This window comes from Rana temporaria, chromosome 4 (genome assembly GCF_905171775.1).
Source record: "Rana temporaria chromosome 4, aRanTem1.1, whole genome shotgun sequence".
In the NCBI taxonomy this organism is placed as follows: Eukaryota; Metazoa; Chordata; class Amphibia; order Anura; family Ranidae; genus Rana; species Rana temporaria.
The window spans coordinates 189,252,844-189,273,880 of NC_053492.1; the positions used below are offsets into that span (position 1 = coordinate 189,252,844).

The 21,037-nt window shown below is 41.2% G+C and overlaps 1 protein-coding gene across 1 annotated transcript; it reads right to left on the reverse strand.

Annotated features, from left to right (window-relative positions):
- Positions 1-9,059: 9,059 nt before the first annotated feature.
- On the reverse strand, positions 9,060-12,342 carry LOC120935351 (MAM and LDL-receptor class A domain-containing protein 1-like). Its single transcript, XM_040347473.1, has 4 exons — positions 12,289-12,342; positions 12,037-12,121; positions 11,564-11,605; positions 9,060-9,273 (listed from the first exon to the last, which is right to left on the reverse strand). The coding sequence occupies exons 1-4, from the start codon at positions 12,334-12,336 to the stop codon at positions 9,119-9,121; spliced, it is 330 nt and encodes a 109-aa protein (XP_040203407.1). The 5' UTR covers positions 12,337-12,342; the 3' UTR covers positions 9,060-9,118.
- Between the last annotated feature and the right edge of the window lie 8,695 nt (positions 12,343-21,037).

Here is a 21,037-nt window from a genome sequence, read left to right on the forward strand (position 1 = left end):
GATAACATTTATGAGTTATATTGTGCATATTGTATAATGCATATGCAAGCGTTAAAGCTGAACTTGAACATGTTTACTGTAGGAATATTTATAGAGGTGACCGAGTCGGCTGCTGACCCATTATTGTCAGTAGGCTGGGATACGGAGGTCACACTTCTATATTTCATAGCTGTAACTGAGAACGTTTTGTTTCCCTCTTAGGCCCCGTACAGACGACCAAACATGTCTGCTGAAACTGGTCTGCGGGCCAGTTTCATCAGACATGTTCGGTCGTGTGTAGGCCCGAGCGTGCAGGATTCCAGCAAACATTTGCCCACCGGGCCTTTTCCCAGCGGACAAATATTCCTGGACTTGTTTTAAAACAGTCCACTGGAATCCTGCCCGCTCGGACATGTTCGGTCGTCTGTACAGACCTACCGTACATGTCCGAGCACCCGCCATCCCTCGCATGCGTCGAATGACTTTGAGGCATGCGTGGAAGCAATTAACTGGCAGGCCCGCCCACGTCGCCGCGTCATTGTCGCGGCGACACCGCGGACACGCCCCGCGTATTGTTTACGCGCGGCTTTCTATACGATGGTTAGTACAGCCATCGTACAGAAAGCCCCGGGCAGACATGTACGGTGAAAACGGTCCGGCGGAGCAGTTTCATCGTACATGTTTGCTGGTGTGTACACGGCCTTAGCAGTACATTGTGCAGAGGTATGCGAATAACAAAACAAACTGAACAGGATTATAAATATTTACATACAGTATAAGCATTTAAATGGTTTATTTAGCTCTGATAGATGTAAATAAAGTGTGTTACTCCAATATTTCAAATCCCGATATACAGTATGTCTGTGATACCATGTATTATATTTAAAAGTATCCAGCTCTCTTTGCATCGCTTCATTTGTAAGAAATACATGGTGATCCTCAAAGTCCCTTGCTTTCCAATTTCAAACTGATCACACTGGGCATGGAAGCACATTCCCTGCAACGTGGTTAGTTTTCTTTTTGCATTGTACTCAGGAGCACAGTCGGCCTGTACTCCAATGGGCAGACTTGTGCTGAACTGCCCCCAATGCACAGCTAACATCTCACTCAGAACATCAGTGTACTGCTCTTTCTCAGTGTCCTGTTGACACATCCCTCTGCAGTCTCCACCCCACCTCTCAAAGCATCTTATGCAGCTGAGAAAAGAGGTCATGTGATCGCTTAAAGAAAAAAAAAGGTATTTATAAATAAAAACATGATTATGCCATATGATTCAGGCATATTGATAATTAACAAGCATAGCTGAAAACAACATGTATTGTACCTTGATAGAATGAATGAATATCAGTAATAGTGGACTGCAAGAAAAAGTTGGGTGCTTGGTAAATGAGTGTCTGTTGCCAGTCTTAACATGAGAGAATCAGTAATATATGGAGTGTCTGTACACAAAAAAAAAAAGTGTTTGTAAATCTAAAACTTTTTCTAGTTTTGGATAGATTGGGGAAGGGTTGGAATTTGTGTCCGTTTTTTTTTCTTTATCTCTGTGTCCCTGTTAGGATGAATCACCCCTCTATTTGTCATTGTGACCATAGTCAACATTGTCACCAAATTAATTTTACAGTTGTCACCAGAGCAAAAGGTGAGGGTCTGTAATGAGAATTCCCCTTTTAAGATTGCCTTCTTATCCAGGACAGGAGATCAGAGGAGTCTTCCCAATGAGACACAGGCATCAAAAAATAACCTGCCAGCGGTCTTAACCATTGTCTATTCTATCCAAAACAATTAAATAAATTAGATTAAATGCAATTAAAATAAATTAATATAATTGTCTATACAGGGAGTGCAGAATTATTAGGCAAGTTGTATTTTTGAGGATTAATTTTATTATTGAACAACAACCATGTTCTCAATGAACCCAAAAAACTCATTAATATCAAAGCTGAATTTTTTTGGAAGTAGTTTTTAGTTTGTTTTTAGTTTTAGCTATTTTAGGGGGATATCTGTGTGTGCAGGTGACTATTACTGTGCATAATTATTAGGCAACTTAACAAAAAAAATATATATACCCATTTCAATTATTTATTTTTACCAGTGAAACCAATATAACATCTCAACATTCACAAATATACATTTCTGACATTCAAAAACAAAACAAAAACAAATCAGTGACCAATATAGCCACCTTTCTTTGCAAGGACACTCAAAAGCCTGCCATCCATGGATTCTGTCAGTGTTTTGATCTGTTCACCATCAACATTGCGTGCAGCAGCAACCACAGCCTCCCAGACACTGTTCAGAGAGGTGTACTATTTTCCCTCCTTGTAAATCTCACATTTGATGATGGACCACAGGTTCTCAATGGGGTTCAGATCAGGTGAACAAGGAGGCCATGTCATTCGTTTTTCTTCTTTTATACCCTTTCTTGCCAGCCACGCTGTGGAGTACTTGGACGCGTGTGATAGAGCATTGTCCTGCATGAAAATCATGTTTTTCTTGAAGGATGCAGACTTCTTCCTGTACCACTGTTTGAAGAAGGTGTCTTCCAGAAACTGGCAGTAGGACTGGGAGTTAAGCTTGACTCCATCCTCAACCCGAAAAGGCCCCACAAGCTCATCTTTGATGATACCAACCCAAACCAGTACTCCACCTCCACCTTGCTGGTGTCTGAGTCGGACTGGAGCTCTCTGCCCTTTACCAATCCAGCCACGGGCCCATCCATCTGGCCCATCAAGACTCACTCTCATTTCATCAGTCCATAAAACCTTAGAAAAATCAGTCTTGAGATATTTCTTGGCCCAGTCTTGACGTTTCAGCTTGTGTGTCTTGTTCAGTGGTGGTCGTCTTTCAGCCTTTCTTACCTTGGCCATGTCTCTTAGGCTTTTGGGCACTCCAGTGATGTTGCAGCTCTGAAATATGGCCAAACTGGTGGCAAATGGCATCTTGGCAGCTGCACGCTTGACTTTTCTCAGTTCATGGGCAGTTATTTTGCGCCTTGGTTTTTCCACACGCTTCTTGCGACCCTGTTGACTATTTTGAATGAAACGCTTGATTGTTCGATGATCACGCTTCAAAAGCTTTGCAATTTTAAGAGTGCTGCATCCCTCTGCAAGATATCTCACTATTTTTGACTTTTCTGAGCCTGTCAAGTCCTTCTTTTGACCCATTTTGCCAAAGGAAAGGAAGTTGACTAATAATTATGCACACCTGATATAGGGTGTTGATGTCATTAGACCACACACCTTCTCATTACAGAGATGCACATCACCTAATATGCTTAATTGGTAGTAGGCTTTCGAGCCTATACAGCTTGGAGTAAGACAACATGCATAAAGAGGATGATGTGGTCAAAATACTCATTTGCCTATTAATTCTGCACTCCCTGTACATGCACTTTAAATTGGAATGGTAAGAATAGTGTTATTGTTATGTAAATAATGTTACTGTGATGTTGCTAACAGGAATTGTTTGTGAAAAATAAATATGTTTCAATATGAATAATATTGTAGATCATCAAAAGTATAGTGTTGTAATATTAATATAGATGTGTAGGCATTTAAAATAGTGTGTTATGTGTATGGCATGGTATATCTGTGTTACATACAGGCATTCAAGGTTACACATCAAAAGGTGTTTGCTGACCAAAAGGGTTAGTGGTCAAACACAGATCAAAGGAACAGCTGAAGACCCTTAGGCCTTGTACAGATGAGCGAACATGTCCGATGAAAACGGTCCGCGGACCGTTTTCATCGGACATGTCCGCTCGGAGATTTTGGTCTGATGGTTGTACACACCATCAAACCAAAATCCCCGCGGACAGACAGCGCGGTGACGTGGCGGTGACGTTGACGCCGCCACGTCCGCAAACCAGGAAGGAAAATGCTTTCATGCATGCGTCAAATCCATTCGGCGCATTGGGGGAGATTTTGGTCTGCTGGTCTAACCGGACTACTGGACACTATACATCTGTATCACTACATTTATTGGACACGTTTATGAGATCACTACATATCGGGCCAGATCCTCAGCCAGCGGTGCAAATTTAGTTTGTCCTAACTTATGTCATTTAAGTTACGTTGCCCTAAGTTGGTGTCGTAAGTGCCGTATCCACAGCGCATTTGCGTCTAAATGTGCGCCAGCGTAACTTAAATTCCGAGGCGTAAGGCGGGGTTTTTGCAAGTGGGAAGGAAGTGGGCGTGCTTCATTGTAATGAGCCGTGACCCCATGCAAATGAGGCGCCGGCCGTACTGCGCATGCGCGCACGATTCGGGACCTCACTGGGCATGTGCAGAACTGATCTCGGCGCAATCAGTGAGATAGGTAAAAGGCCAAGTGTACTTAGTTTGAGGATCGCCCTGTGTGTAAAAAGCACCACACACACACACTTCCCTTGCTAAAGTATATCCCATTGTTCCCCTTCCATGAGCAATTTGCTTCTGCTCTGTTTGTTTGTGTGTTGGTAAGTTGTGTTTGTGAGAAAAGTGTTTGAGGAGTTGGAGAGTCTAGTTGTTGTTTGTTTTTGAGAAGTGTATTTATTTAATTTGTTTGTTATTGTTTTTGCTGATTGTTTTTTGGTGTTTGTTTTTTGGTGTTTGTTTTTTGGTGTTTGTTTTTTGGTGTTTGTTTTTTGTTTGTTTGTTGGTGCGTGTTTGTTTTTGAATTAATATTAGCTGTGTCCTTGTGTGTTTAGATTTTGTTTATTTTTTGTGGTATAGATTTTTGTCAGGTTTTTGGGTGTGTATTGTCGATTGTTTGTCGGGTGTGTTTGTTGTTGCTGGGTGGTGTATGAGATGCCCCCTAAACGCAGGAAGCTTAATTTCACCCTGGGAGAGAAGCAAATTCTTGCTCGGGGCATTGTGAAATATGGGCGATTTCTGCATGGCCCTGAGAGCCAGAACACCACCCCGGCCAGGAGGAGGCAGCTTCTTAACAAGATCACGGACCAGATCAATGCGGCGCGGGGGGGGGGAGACTAGGACCCCCGCTGGCATACAGAAAAAAATAAATGATCTGAGAAGCGTCGTCCGGACTAAGATGGCAAGGATCGACGCCCATACCAGGGGCACTGGAGGAGGGGGACCCTGCCCAGTCAGACTGACGGAGGAGGAATGGGCAGTGGCCCAGTGTTTCCACCCACAGCAGGTGGTGGGCCTGCCTGGCTATACGTCAGATGTTCCTAGGAGGACAGGTAGGTTTTTTGGTTTATTCTCTGTTGATTAGCATGTGTGGGTGGGGGAAGGGAAGATGTGCCAAGTGTGTGGTTCCTCAAACATGTGATTGTTTTGTGTCCTCCACAGATGGCCAGGAGGTTACACGCCAGGAGGTTGGAGGCCAGGAGGTTCCACGCCAGGAGGTTGGAGGCCAGGAGGTTGCAGGCCAGGAGGTTGCAGGCCCATCGGGCCAGGCTGCAGCAACACCCCCAAGACAGGCAGATGATGAGTCCCAAGAAGGGCAGGATTCCCCAGGGGAGGGGATTGGCCAAACCTCCACTCATGAGGAGGTTGAGGGGGAGGAGGTTGAGGGGGAGGAGGTTGAGTGGGAGGAGGATGATGAGGGGGAGGAGGAGGAAAATATGCAGATTGGCCGGGAAGTCCTCCTGGCCACTGATATGATGACCTTTGAGTCTTCCCCTGAGACTACCCCTGAGGCTGGCACCAGTCAGGCCACCATCAGGGGTAGCCCCTCCCACTTCTCCCCCAACAGGCCTCCAGTCACCAGGGTCACTCTCTCCCCTCCTCCAGGCCCGCAAGACTCAGCGGCAGCCAGGGGGACAACCCAGGAGACCGTGGCTGTGGGCGAGCGTCTGTCGGCCAGTGTGGTGAAGGACAATGCCCGGCAGACCCGCATTCTTGGAAAAATTCTGGAAAAACTGACGCAGATGGAGCACAGCCAGGGTGAAATGATGGAGGCACTCGGTGATGTGGCCACCAACTCAACGGCGGTCATTACATGTTTGAATGACATACAGACCGCCACAACGCGCGTGGCCCATGAGCTGAGTGCCCTGACCCAGGCTGTGCAGGACAATACAAGGTCTGGCCAGGCCAATGCGGCTGCCCTCACTGCCTGTCTCACTCGCATTGCAGGGGCCATGGAGGGCAGGCCAGCAGGGGCGGCTCCTCCTTCCCCATCTCAACACCCCCAGGAGGCTCCTCCTTCCCCAGCTCAACCCCCCCAGGAGGCTCCTCCTTCCCCAGCTCAACCCCCCCAGGAGGCTCCTCCTTCCCCAGCTCAACCCCCCCAGGAGGCTCCTCCTTCCCCAGCTCAACACCCCCCCAATGGACATCCTCCGCGACGGCGTGGCCGTGGCCGTGGCCGTGGCCGTGCCCCTGCCCGTGCCCGTGCCCCTGCCCAGCCAAGGCGTAGCAATCGCCGCCGCTAATAAATTTGCTGGGATACTTTTTTTTTTTTGTTTATGCATTTTTGTTTTTTTACAATTTGGTCTTCTGTACTTATGATTTGGTTTATGTGTGTGAATGATGTGTGAATGTGGGGGGGTGGCATTCCTAAGAAATTAAGGTTGTCACCCTCAGTTTTGGTGGAGAAGGGATCCCCAGGACCAGGGAGAAGTGCAATCCCAGGTTCCTGAATGGTGTATGAATGCACAGTGACATAATTGGAGCCGTGGCGTGGCGTTACTGCTCCCAAGTCCCAAGGGGGGGGGGGGACTTGGATCTAATCCAATTCGATGTGCATGTGATGTGTCTGTGCAAGGAACCACAGTGGTGTGCATTCATGCATTATCATTGTGACTTTATTGATGTGCATTTACAGTGAAAAAATACATACTTATTGTGACATTAATCATGTACATTTACTGGGAAAAAATGCCTTCTGCAAGGCGTCTCCTAGCTGATGTGCCCTCAGCAGACCGGGTAGAGTTGGTTGGGATAGTATTGCCTGGGTCAGGGGTCAGGTCATTACATAAGTCAATATGCAGTCCCCTTCTGAGGGCAAAGTTGTGGAGTATGCAACATGCCCCAATTATTTGGCACACAAAGTCAGGGGAATACAGCAGGGTACCCCCAGACTTATCCAGGCATCTGAAGCGGGACTTCAGAAGCCCAAAGGTCCGTTCAACCACTCCCCGGGTTCGTATGTGCGCCTGGTTGTAGCGTTGCTCTCCTGGGGTTTGGGGGTTCCTGAATGGGGTCATTAGATGAGGTCCCAAGGCATATCCTGAGTCACCTGTAAGGGAAAAGACAGGAGGATATTAGTCATGCATGTGCCCCTTGTGATGTCTGCATGATGGGGGGCACATACCTGACACACATGTCACTCACCAATCAGCCAGCTGTCTCCATACATGTTCTGGTCAAAATCTCTTGAGATCTGGGTCTGCCGGTAAATGTAACTATCATGGCAGGATCCAGGAAATTTAGCACAGACGTGCCAGATGAGGCCATGGGCATCTACGATGACTTGCACATTAATGGAATGCCAGCCTTTACGATTCCGGAACATGTGCTCAGTATCATGGGGTGGTTGTAGTGCCACATGGGTACAATCAATGGCCCCGATTGGTGCGTGGAAATCTGGCAATGTGATAAAAGTCGGTCATTGACTTTAAACGCTGATCCTCCTGGGTGGGTTTCTGAAACTGATTTCCCATGCGCCGCAGGATTGCAGGGACCACTTGGTGCACACACCTGCTGATGGAGGATTGTGCCATCCCAGCCACGCCTCCACTTGTGCGTTGGAATGAGCCAGTGGCCAGAAAATGCAAAGTGGCCAGTACTTTGGTGAGTGGCTGCAGTGCATGGGAGCGTTGGGTTGGGCTGGTAAGATCATCCTGAAGTATTGTTGTTAATTCCAGGATGGCCTCACGGGTAAATCTGTAGGTGCCGTAAACTTCACAAGCAGGCATGCCAAACAAATCTTGCCGTGGGCGGTAGACCCTCTCCTGTGCCCTCCTCCTCCTCCTCTGTGCCCTCCTCCTTCTTTGTGTCTCTATATCAACTAATGCAGCTAGTATCATTGCTGGTCCTGGCATTTTGGCAGAGAGATTTCAGTCCTGAACGTGTGTGTGCTGAGCTCTTCCTGAATGGTGTTGCTTCAGCAGACATTCAGACGGCATGTGTAAAATTAGGGCTGCTTTTATAATGTGTAAAATCCCACCAAAAAACTAACAGGTGCGCACAGGGCGTAATCTACGGCGCACACACTTAATTCTGTGGATCGCCCTATCTCCCTCATTTGCATCTTTGCCTATCAAATAAAGCGGCGTGCCTAGCGTAATTTGCGCACGAGAATGCGCCGGCGTAATATTTTTAGGTAGGACGGAAAAGCCCGAATTTCAGGCGCTTCTCGTTTTGAGGATCGGGCGCAAAGATACACGCCGTGTAAATTTAGAAAAATCGAGTTAAGTCGGCGTATCTCTTTTGTGGATCTGGCCCATAGTATTTATGTGATTTATTCCATCAGTTCACATTAGCTACACATACAAAAGTGTCTACCAGTGACCATTCTATGTATTCAAATTATAGTTATTAGTTAATGACAATAACAATCATTAATTAATGACAATTATTTTTCTAAACAAAATTGACAACATGCAGGAGAGAAAATCATACATTATTTTAATTATGGACATTATGAATGCTTTTTTGAACTCATGCAGAAACAAAATTTAAATAATATTATATTCAAGTAAAGCCCAACATTTTATAAAACAATTCCTGAATTAAATGCCAGGCAACCGTATAAACATGTCTCATACAGAATATGTTTACATTATTTTTCATTTTTTTTTTCTTTTTATATTGTTATATTGTTATTACTATTATTATAGATAACAAAATATTTTCAAATTCAAATGTTGTATAGAGAAAAATAAAATCTAGTAAAATTATAAGAAAAGTTATGCACATTTACAACCTGTGTGCACTTACTGTATATGTGTATGTTAATGTTCAATGCATTTAATAAATGTATTTACAGTATGATAGCTGGGTGGACTTACACTCACTGTATCACCTATACATTTTAGTATATGAAAATGTGCACCCTGCACAGCAGTCATACAAATAACTAGTACTATTGTAAATCTAAAACTGTTCTGTGTAAGGGCTGCAATCTATAATTAAAATTATACATTTTAAGTGTAAGTCAGATTTGCATGACTTTTATTTATGTCAAACTGTCATGTAAGTATGCATGACTTCCAATTTATTATCAAGGTCTTACAATGTATAATAACAAAATAAATAGATTTATTATAAATAATACTCAACTCTTTAAAATGAGCAATATATTTACCTGGTGATGATGTGGTTTTAGTTGATGACACAGTAGAACCTACAGATACAAAGACAAATTGTCTAATAACTATTTATAACTACAAATTTAACAAACCGCATATTTTATGATCACAGAGCACACCTTATCCAAATGCAAAAGTAAAACTGTCTGCACAGATTTGTCCACAGGAAAGAGCTATGTGGCCCAGATATATTGATGACATGTTCACTAGCAAGAACATTTCAAAGAGCAGATTAAGCAGCCAGCTTATGTATTAGCACATGGGCTTACCCAGTTTAGACTGCTCTCTAACTCTCTTGTTTTTGTTCCTCCAATGCTCACCTTCAGGACCTCTCCAGAGCCTCTCCAATCTTCTGGAGCTCTCTACCTCTATTTGTCTGGCTATGTCCTACTATATGCACCTTTAAGTGATTCCTGAATACTCAAAGCAGCTAAAGCAGTTGTAAAGGCTTTTTTTTCTAAAATAGCAAACATGCTCTACTTACCTGCTCTGTGCAATGGTCTTGCACAGAGCAACCCTGAACCCCCTTTTCTGGGGTACCCCACCAGTACTCTTGGCTCCTTCTATTATTGGTGTGCATCCATATAAACTCTATAGCAAGCTGCTTGCTATGGGGGGGGGGACCCAGCTGTGCTGTGTGTGTCTATTGACATACACAGCCCAACCACAACCCCTGTTCTCTGCTCACAGAAGCCAATGGCTTTTACTGCTGCTCTGTGAGCAGAGAGAAAAAAGAGAGCTGCTGCAAATGGGCACAGCACTGGATCAAGATAGCACTCAGGTAAGTATACAGGGGAGTGTATATCTAACACATCTAAGGCCCCATACACACCATAGAATCTATCCGCAGATAAATCCCATCAAATGGGTTTCTGCGGATAGATCCTATGGTGTGTACACGCCAACGGATATTTATCCGCAGATAAATCTCCCCTGGAATGGATTTCCAGCAGATAAATATTTGTCGACATGCACAGAATATCTATCTGCTGGAATCCATTCCAACGGATGGATCCGCTCGTCTGTACAGACTTACCGGATCCATCCGTCCAAAGGGATTCCCCGCACGCGCCGTAATGAATAGACGCATGCGTGGAATTCCTTATATGACAGCGTCGCGCCCGTCGCCGCGTCATAATAGCGGCGACGGCGCGACACGTCATCGGCAGAGGATTTCAGCGCGGATTTCAATGCGATGGTGTGTACACGCCATCGCATTGAAATCCTCTGAAATCTTAGAGAGGATTTATCCGCGGATACGGTCCGCTGAACCGTATCTGCGGATAAATTCTATCGTGTGTATGGGGCCTAAGACACCATATCCAAAAAAGGGTCAGAAAAACCCTTCAGGTCTCAGTAGCATAAGATGTGCCATCTCGAGTTACTCAGCTACCATCTTTAATCACCAGAGTGTACAGCCCTAACCAAATGCAGAAGGCATAGATTCCCTGCTCAGAATTCTCCATGGGAATGAGCAGAATTTCCTAGATGTTTTGACCCACATCCAAATACCATAGTAATGCCCAGAAGGTGGGTTACAAGTACACCAGCTAACACATTTTAGCAGACATAGATATTTAGCCAGATAGTTTATTAGCACATCGCTTATTGGCCAAGCTAGGCTGGGTAGATTTCACAGAAAGTGGAAAATGTCCCTAATAGGCCAGCTGTATATGGAAAATGTAAAGCAATCTGAATGTTTGTCGGAATTAAACGTTTAAATATTTCACAAACTTTACTTTTCTGTCAATTTTAGCTTTATACAGAGTCATTCATATTTTACATATGCCTACATCTAAAGTCATTGCACGTAGAAAGGTCTGTTCTGAACTGGTTCATACAAATCCAGACCCAGTCTGGCTCATACAAATTTAGATTCATCATTTACATTTCTTAACCATTGAGGGTGGAACAGCTTGTTGAAAATAAGCTTGTTGAAAAATATTTATGTTATTCCATGTTCTCATTGTAAACAAAAAGCTGTGCAATGATGATTTTATTTGGTGTGTAAAGCTGGCCATACATTAGTCGATTTTCAAATCATTCGTATGAATATTTGCATGAAAATCATTCGTATGAAAATTTGCATGAAAATTCTCATCAGTACGTTTGATGATATGCTGGACCACAGTCACTCTTACAAATTAATTTATTCAAGAAAGAAATTCCATCCTGCTCCTTCGAATTTTCTTTCCACTGTGGATGTCAATTTGCCCCAATAACAATTACTAATTCAAATGAACATTCCCAAAATGAAATTCTTCTAACTCAATTCTACTAGTGTATTGCCAGATATGGACTAATAAAACTACTCAAACTATTTACCTGTCGGTTTTGTAGTTACAGTGGTGGTGGTGGTAGTTGTTGCTGCTAAAAAGACAAAAGTTAATTTTTTATCAATGCAGTCTTAGAATACACAAGCCAGACATCCTAAAGAAATGTTTAAAGCCTAGCTCCAACCATGTTACACCCATATTTAGGTTGTATCGTGTCGCATGGTTGCAAGCTGACCCCCCCCCCCCAAACCATCCCACTCCTGACAGTGTGCAGATGTTTTTTTTTTATCCTTGCAGCCACTGTCACTTTTGAAATCGATGCAGCTGTATGGTGCTCCACTCGCACAGCCACATTATTCATTCACAGAGATCTGTGAATGAATAAATAAACTACAAGCCCCATCTTCCTTTGTGGCAGTCATTTAATCATATTAAACTGAAATTCTCAGACTTTATTAGATATTATTTTAAGACTAGGAAATGACCAAGCAAATAGTCTGTCATGAATGGATCACAGCTTACCAGTACAATATCCTGGGTAAAAAGAAATATCATCTATAGCAACATCACTGCGGAAATCTTCACCTCTGACACCATCAATGAAAATCTGTTGACAAAATTCATGAGGTTATAGCTAATAGCCAGAACTGGGTTTATAATATGCCAGTGCAAAGAGCACAATGACTAAAAAGCACAATAACATACAAAAAGAGATCAAACTATTTGTAATAGATTTAATAACAATTCATTTGGCAAAAGAAATACATTGCATACCTGGATAATATCACTTTCAGGCAGGAAAATCTTCTCTAAATACCACATGTCTCCATGATCTCCTTCTATAGTGAAGACATCTTCCAAACCATAATCTCTTAGTACTGACACCCTCAGCATCATGTATTTTGCTGCTCCATACATGTGATACCAAAACTCTAAGCAATGAGTTCCAGTGAAACAATTTGCAGGACTCTCCAATCTTGCAAAGTCTCCCTCTTCTGAATCCTGTCCATTAATGTATAGATAGTAGCCATCTGTTTAAATTAAAATATTAATGCTGAAGTACCTTTTCTGTTATGAACCATTATTTTGGGAGTTATATAAACTATTACAAACAGAGAAAGTAAGTAAATAAATGACTTACATCCTGTTGTGTGGTCAAATGATGGTCCAGTAAAATCGGAAGGGGTTGAGCCATTCCAGTGTATCCAGTCCATGTTATCACTCGTTGATTGTTTCCAGTTACACAAGTTCACATCAAAAGAACAATCTATATGGCATACATCTGTTTTAGGAAACACAGATAACATTTATGAGTTATATTGTGCATACTGTATAATGCATGTGCAAGCGTTAAAGCTGAACTTGAACATGTTTACTGTAGGAATATTTATAGAGGTGACCGAGTCGGCTGCTGACCCATTATTGTCAGTAGGCTGGGATACGGAGGTCACACTTCTATATTTCATAGCTGTAACTGAGAACGTTTTGTTTCCCTCTTAGCTGTACATTGTGCAGAGGTATGCGAATAACAAAACAAACTGAACAGGATTATAAATATTTACATACAGTATAAGCATTTAAATGGTTTATTTAGCTCTGATAAATGTAAATAAAGTGTGTTACTCCAATATTTCAAATCCCGATATACAGTATGTCTGTGATACCATGTATTATATTTAAAAGTATCCAGCTCTCTTTGCATCGCTTCATTTGTAAGAAATACATGGTGATCCTGAAAGTACCTTGCTTTCCAATTTTAAACTGATCACACTAGGCATGGAAGCACATTCACTGCAAAGTGGTTAATTTTCTTTTTGCATTGTACTCAGGAGCACAGTCTGCCTGTACTCCAATGGGCAGACTTGTGCTGAACTGCCCCCAATGCACAGCTAACATCTCACTCAGAACATCAGTGTACTGCTCTTTCTCTGGGTCCTGTTGACCCCCTGCAGTCTCCACCCCACCTCTCAAAGCATCTTATGCAGCTGAGAAAAGAGGTCATGTGATCGCTTAAAGAAAAAAAAAGGTATTTATAAATAAAAACATGATTATGCCATATGATTCAGGCATATTGATAATTAACAAGCATAGCTGAAAACAACATGTATTGTACCTTGATAGAATGAATAATATCAGTAGTAGTGGACTGCAAAGAAAAAGTTGGGTGCTTGGTAAATGAGTGTCTGTTGCCAGTCTTAACATGAGAGAATCAGTAATATATGGAGTGTCTGTACACAAAAAAAAAGTGTTTGTAAATCTAAAACTTTTTCTAGTTTTGGATAGATTGGGGAAGGGTTGGAATTTGTGTCAGTTTATTTTTCTTTATCACTGTGTCCCTGTTAGGATGAATCACCCCTCTATTTGTCATTGTGACCATAGTCAACATTGTCACCAAATTAATTTTACAGTTGTCACCAGAGTAAATGGTGAGGGTCTGTAATGAGAATTCCACTTTTAAGATTGCCTTCTTATCCAGGACAGGAGATCAGAGGAGTCTTCCCAATGAGACACAGGCATCAAAAAATAAACTGCCAGCGCTCTTAACCATTGTCTATTCTATCCAAAACAATTGAATAAATTAGATTAAATGCAATTAAAATACATTAATACAATTGTCTATACATGCACTTTAAATTGGAATGGTAAGAATAGTGTTATTGTTATGTAAATAATGTTACTGTGATGTTGCTAATAGGAATTGTTTGTGAAAAATAAATATGTTTCAATATGAATAATATTGTAGATCATCAAAAGTATAGTGTTGTAATATTAATATAGATGTGTAGGCATTTAAAATAGTGTGTTATGTGTATGGCATGGTATATCTGTGTTACATACAGGCATTCAAGGTTACACATCAAAAGGTGTTTGCTGACCAAAAGGGTTAGTGGTCAAACACAGATCAAAGGAACAGCTGAAGACCCTTAGGCCTTGTACAGACGAGCGAACATGTCCGATGAAAATGGTCCGCGGACCGTTTTCATCGGACATGTCCGCTCGGAGATTTTGGTCTGATGGTTGTACACAACATCAAACCAAAATCCCAGCGGACAGACAGCGCGGTGACGTGGCGATAACATTGACGCCGCCACGTCCGCAAACCAGGAAGGAAAATGCTTTCATGCATGAGTCAAATCCATTCAGCGCATGGGGGAGATTTCGGTCTGCTGGTTAAGCGTACTAACCAGCGGACATGTCGGACGGACGGGTTTCCAGCAGATAAGTTTTAAAGCATGCTTTAAAACTTTTGTCTGCTGGAAACCTGTCTGCTAGGCTGTACACACGGTTGGATCTGTCCGCTGAAACTGGTCTGCGGACCAGTTTCAGCAGATATGTTCGGTCGTGTGTACAGGGCCTCAGATGTGTTAATTTACCTAGGTGTGTGTGAGATGGCCTGTTAACCTCAAAGGATAACTTCCTTACATACATAAGGAAGTATTTATTGATGGTAATTAGACTTGGGGAAGTTTCCATTGACCTGGAAGAACCACTCCCTCCAGTGTGAGACCAGTTTTTGAGAAAGTCAAGCTGACATTCATCTAGTCTTGTCACTCTATGATGAATATAGCACGGGTCTAGGAAAAGATGGGATTCTGAATTACTCTGTTGGATTTGTATCGTCTGTGGACGTTGGACTTTGTATGTTATTGGAAGTTAATTAAATTTGCATTCTCTGGAGAGCCTGTGTGTTGCTGCGAAACAACGTAATTTATAGCCATGATACTAACATCTAAGATATCAATTATCTAACCGGACTACTGGACACTATACATCTGTATCACTACATTTATTGGACACTTATATGAGATCACTACATTCAAGTGACCAGAAGCGCATTTTCAGGACTTGGTAACAGAAGTCGGTGATGACAAAAAATCCTGGGAGTTGGACAAAAGTCTGATGGAGACCCAAGAGCTGTGCTGTGACTCTAATGTCTGATTGTGACATAAGAGAGTCTGATATACAAGACTAAACAAGTTTGGAACCCCAGAATTTTTCTCTGGAGACTGGAAACTGAAGAAAAAAACTACTGCCGTGTACTAAAAGACCGGAACTGGCAAGGTGGTGCTTCAAATGCGGTGAGTAAAATATTTCCTTTTTAAAATTATTAATAATATAGTCAAAATGCTTTCTCAGTGTGAAGCTAGTGTCAGTTCTGATAAAGTTAACATATGGGTATTAAAATGTATTAAGCGTCATTGCGGTCCTTATATAATTGCAGAATAATGTAAGCAGACGTGGACTATGATGAAGGAATTTTTAGAGGAAAGTGTTTTTGATAGCAAAATTTCAGAAAGTAAAAGAAAAAGTATTGTGCAGGGCTTGTTATCTTGCTGTTTCAAAATGGAAAGTTCTTTGAATGATAAGGTTGAAGAAATTGCGCAGTTACAGAGTGCAGTTGATAATAGCCATAAGGTCTGTTAGAGGTTACAAAACCAATCAGAAACTGAGACAGTAAATTTTAAATTGCATGCAGTTACTATTGGTGGAGCTTTGCTTGAGAAATCTAAATGTTGTGATGAATTATCAGAGGAAAATGAGAGATTAAAATTAAGAATTATGGAATTAGAGAAGAGATCTCAGGAGTGCAGATATGCATCAAATCTTGGATTAAGCAATCTGCAGCAAAATACAAACTTTCTATCAAATGAAACAGAATCATAACCATAACAATAATAACAACAATACAGGTGAAGTTCAGCTTGTAATGAAGCATTTGAAACCAAAAAAACTGGATGCAATTCTTAAAGAAATAGGAATGGTTCTCTGCCATGATTTAAACAGATTTTTAAAATGGTTTTGTGACTTGCAGAATGTCAGAGATATGTACAATATCAACCCATCTGAATTAGAAAGAGTTTTGCAACATTCTATATGGAATGGTCTTTGGCTGAGAATCAAACAGATCTGTCTTCAGCCTTTTGAGGACACGGGACATATTACTGGAATTATTGCGTGTTCTGTACGGAGTGCGTTCCGATGTCGCGATTCATGGGAAGATCCACCAAATGCTAAGTGAGTCTCCCTATGAATTGTCGCACAGGATAGAAACTATTATGGGATTTTTGGTTGGTAATAATCTTGCATTTGAGCGGGGAGGCTCGATACATATCAGTATGTTGCTAGATGCAATGCATGAGGATATCAAACAAAATATTTTATTAGTTACCCTAAATCCTCATGATTTAAAAGACGTATTATTGAGAGCAGATCATTTATGGAGAATGTCAAATGAGCAGGCTGTCAGAATTGATATAGCCACATTGTTTAGGACAAACACTGAACAAAAAGATCAGAAGATAATATCTAATGATCACATCAAAAGGGGAAACTCTGGGTCAAACATAGGTGATATTAACATGAAAAACAGAGCTGACCAAAATAATAATAAGAAAAAGACCTGGATACCATTTCCTCATTTAAAACAGAAATATGACCACCTAAATTTGATTGAGTATGATAAGATGAAAATAGAATATTACACACTACTAGAACAGTTGAAGGGTACAGATCTGTTTTTAAATGAAAATTACACTTTTATAGCAGTGGGGGTGAATTAGCTTTAAACTGTGGACTGTAAATAGTACTTTGTTTATGGACTTTGCTAATGAGTTTTGTCTGAGAGTTTTTGACTTTCAGGTACATGGCTGGAGATACGCGTTTGCATGTGAATAGCAGGAGTAATTGCTGGCTAGTGGGGGAATTATAAAGAATTAATGGACATTCTCTCAATATTCATCAAGCAATGGACTTTTTTTTTGAACATTCACATTTTCATTTTTTTTTTTTTTTTTTTTTTTTTGACTTACCCAACACCCTATTTTTTCATTTTCTCCCTTTCCCCGATATATTTTGCTTTTTTATTATGTTTTATTCCTTGAACTTAATCTTAAAACCAGAGCGAAGCATTTAAACCTAAAATAATTTTATAACATCTGTACACATGACATAATGCATATTGATGTCAATAGATTTGACATCAGAGGTGATGCTGCACAATGGCTGGGCATAGCATAAATTATAGTAGGTTGGGTGGTTTTCCTAAATTTAAAGGAGTGGTGAGTGAAATTCTTTACTCTAGTCATGATTTGAGACATTGTTGAATCAGTTGTTTATAATATGCTGAAGGCTGAGACACATATGGATGAAAAAGACCTTTCTACCTTTCATAAAAAATACTGGCAAGAATTTCTACTGCTGATTTGTCTGCACAGAAAATCTGATAAACACTGATGTCAAGCTGATAATATCTAAACCATTGCATGGGGGAATATATATATATATGTTGGTATACCATTCTGGTGGAATTATGGACTGAATGATACAAAGAACAGCTATATTAAAGGCAATGCGAGATCAGCCTACAGCACATTACAAAAGCAAATTGTTGCTGGCAATCAACAAATTCAGAATAGTCAGGGTTTGATGTTAAAGGAACCAAGTGTCCTGATTGGTAGATTAATGATTGAAGGTGTTAAGTGCAAGGAAATAGTTTGCAGCACAGAATTTGTACTGCCGGATCCAAACCTTTTTGACCTTGGAAGCGACTGCTGATACATTAATGGTTCTTCTTACTACAAAGATGGAAGATGGAAGAATTTTGTGTTTGTGTAAAAGCATCTTTAAAAATTAAAACTTTGAGCCTGGAGATGAGAGAATCCTGGACTTATGTGGATTGGAGCTCCCAAGGCATACCAAGCTTTACTTTCAGTGAGATGGTGAGAGATGTGATGAAGTCAGAATGGACTGTGACATCAGCTCGTTTTTGCACAATATTCAAGATCGTGATGTGATTTACAAAACAAGGAGCAATCTAACAGCTATACGGGCAACTTACGTTTACTGAATCCTTTTCCAGTCATGGTCCAAAGTTATATTATCAAATAACTGTTTCATGGGGGATATTTTAGAGGTCGGTGAAGAGAGATGTAACCAGTCTCAACTTAATATTTCATATGAGCCATTGTAAAGCATACAGTACCTCAATCCATAATGATGTTTGTTGTTCGAAATAAGAGTCAGTTCTAGTAGTTAGAACCAACTCAAGTGGGGGAATATGTTGTAATATTAATAAAGATGTGTAGGTATTTAAAATATTGTGTTATGTGTATGGCATGGTATATCTGTGTTACATACAGGCATTCAAGGTTACACATCAAAAGGTGTTTGCTGACCAAAAGGGTTAGTGGTCAAACACAGATCAAAGGAACAGGTGAAGACCCTTAGGCCTTGTACAGACGAGCGAACATGTCCGATGAAAATGGTCCGCGGACCGTTTTCATCGGCCATGTCCGCTCGGAGATTTTGGTCTGATGGTTGTGCACAACATCAAACCAAAATCCCAGCGGACAGACAGCGCGGTGACGTGGCGGTAACATTGACGCCGCCACATCCGCAAACCAGGAAGGAAAATGCTTTCATGCATGAGTCAAATCCATTCAGCGCATGGGGGAGATTTCGGTCTGCTGGTTAAGCGTACTAACCAGCGGACATGTCGGACGGACGGGTTTCCAGCAGATAATTTTTAAAGCATGCTTTAAAACTTTTGTCTGCTGGAAACCTGTCTGCTAGGCTGTACACACGGTCGGATCTGTCCGCTGAAACTGGTCTGCGGACCAGTTTCAGCAGATATGTTCGGTCGTGTGTACAGGGCCTCAGATGTGTTAATTTACCTAGGTGTGTGTGAGATGGCCTGTTAACCTCAAAGGATAACTTCCTTACATACATAAGGAAGTATTTATTGATGGTAATTAGACTTGGGGAAGTTTCCATTGACCTGGAAGAACCACTCCCTCCAGTGTGAGACCAGTTTTTGAGAAAGTCAAGCTGACATTCATCTAGTCTTGTCACTCTATGATGAATATAGCACGGGTCTAGGAAAAGATGGGATTCTGAATTACTCTGTTGGATTTGTATCGTCTGTGAAAGTTGGACTTTGTATGTTATTGGAAGTTAATTAAATTTGCATTCTCTGGAGAGCCTGTGTGTTGCTGCGAAACAACGTAATTTATAGCCATGATACTAACATCTAAGATATCAATTATCTAACCGGACTACTGGACACTATACATCTGTATCACTACATTTATTGGACACTTATATGAGATCACTACATTGGTGCCATTCAAGTGACCAGAAGCGCATTTTCAGGACTTGGTAACAGAAGTCGGTGATGACAAAAAATCCTGGGAGTTGGACAAAAGTCTGATGGAGACCCAAGAGCTGTGCTGTGACTCTAATGTCTGATTGTGACATAAGAGAGTCTGATATACAAGACTAAACAAGTTTGGAACCCCAGAATTTTTCTCTGGAGACTGGAAACTGAAGAAAAAAACTACTGCCGTGTACTAAAAGACCGGAACTGGCAAGGTGGTGCTTCAAATGCGGTGAGTAAAATATTTCCTTTTTTAAATTATTAATAATATAGTCAAAATGCTTACTCAGTGTGAAGCTAGTGTCAGTTCTGATAAAGTTAACAGATGGGTATTAAAATGTATTAAGCGTCATTGCGGTCCTTATATAATTGCAGAAAAATGTAAGCAGACGTGGACTATGATGAAGGAATTTTTAGAGGAAAGTGTTTTTAATAGCAAAATTTCAGAAAGTAAAAGAAAAAGTTGTATTGTGCAGGGCTTGTTATCTTGCTGTTTAAAAATGGAAAGTTCTTTGAATGATAAGGTTGAGGAAATTGCGCAGTTACAGAGTGCAGTTGATAATAGCCATAAGGTCTGTTAGAGGTTACAAAACCAATCAGAAACTGAGACAGTAAATTTTAAATTGCATGCAGTTACTATTGGTGGAGCTTTGCTTGAGAAATCTAAACGCTGTGATGAATTATCAGAGGAAAATGAGAGATTAAAATTAAGAATTATGGAATTAGAGAAGAGATCTCAGGAGTGCAGATATGCATCAAATCTTGGATTAAGCAATCTGCAGCAAAATACAAACTTTCTATCAAATGAAACAGAACCATAACCATAACAATAATAACAACAATACAGGTGACGTTCAGCTTGTAATGAAGCATTTGAAACCAAAAGAACTGAATGCAATTCCTAAAGAAATAGGAATGGTTCCCTGCCATGATTTAAATAGATTTTTAAAATGGTTTTGTGACTTGCAGAATGTCAGAGATATGTACAATATCAACCCATCTGAATTAGAAAGAGTTTTGCAACATTCTATAGGGAATGGTCTTTGGCTGAGAATCAAACAGATCTGTCTTCAGCCTTTTGAGGACACGGGACATATTACTGGAATTATTGCGTGTTCTGTACGGAGTGCGTTCCGATGTCGCGATTCATGGGAAGATCCACCAAATGCTAAGTGAGTCTCCCTATGAATTGTCGCACAGGATAGAAACTATTATGGAATTTTTGGTTGGTAATAATCTTGCATTTGAGCGGGGAGGCTCGATACATATCAGTATGTTGCTAGATGCTTTGCATGAAGATATCAAACAAAATATTTTATTAGTTACCCCAAATCCTCATGATTTAAAAGACGTATTATTGAGAGCAGA

Excerpts from the sequence above, each read along its gene's own strand:
- LOC120935351 (XM_040347473.1), bottom strand. The coding sequence starts at position 12,336 with ATGTGGTATTTAGAGAAGATTTTCCTGCCTGAAAGTGATATTATCCAG. Across the intron at positions 11,606-12,036 it reads TTACCCAGGATATTGTACTG|CAACAACTACCACCACCACC; the intron begins GTAAGCTGTGAT and ends TCTTTTTAGCAG. Across the intron at positions 9,274-11,563 it reads TGTAACTACAAAACCGACAG|GTTCTACTGTGTCATCAACT; the intron begins GTAAATAGTTTG and ends TTGTATCTGTAG.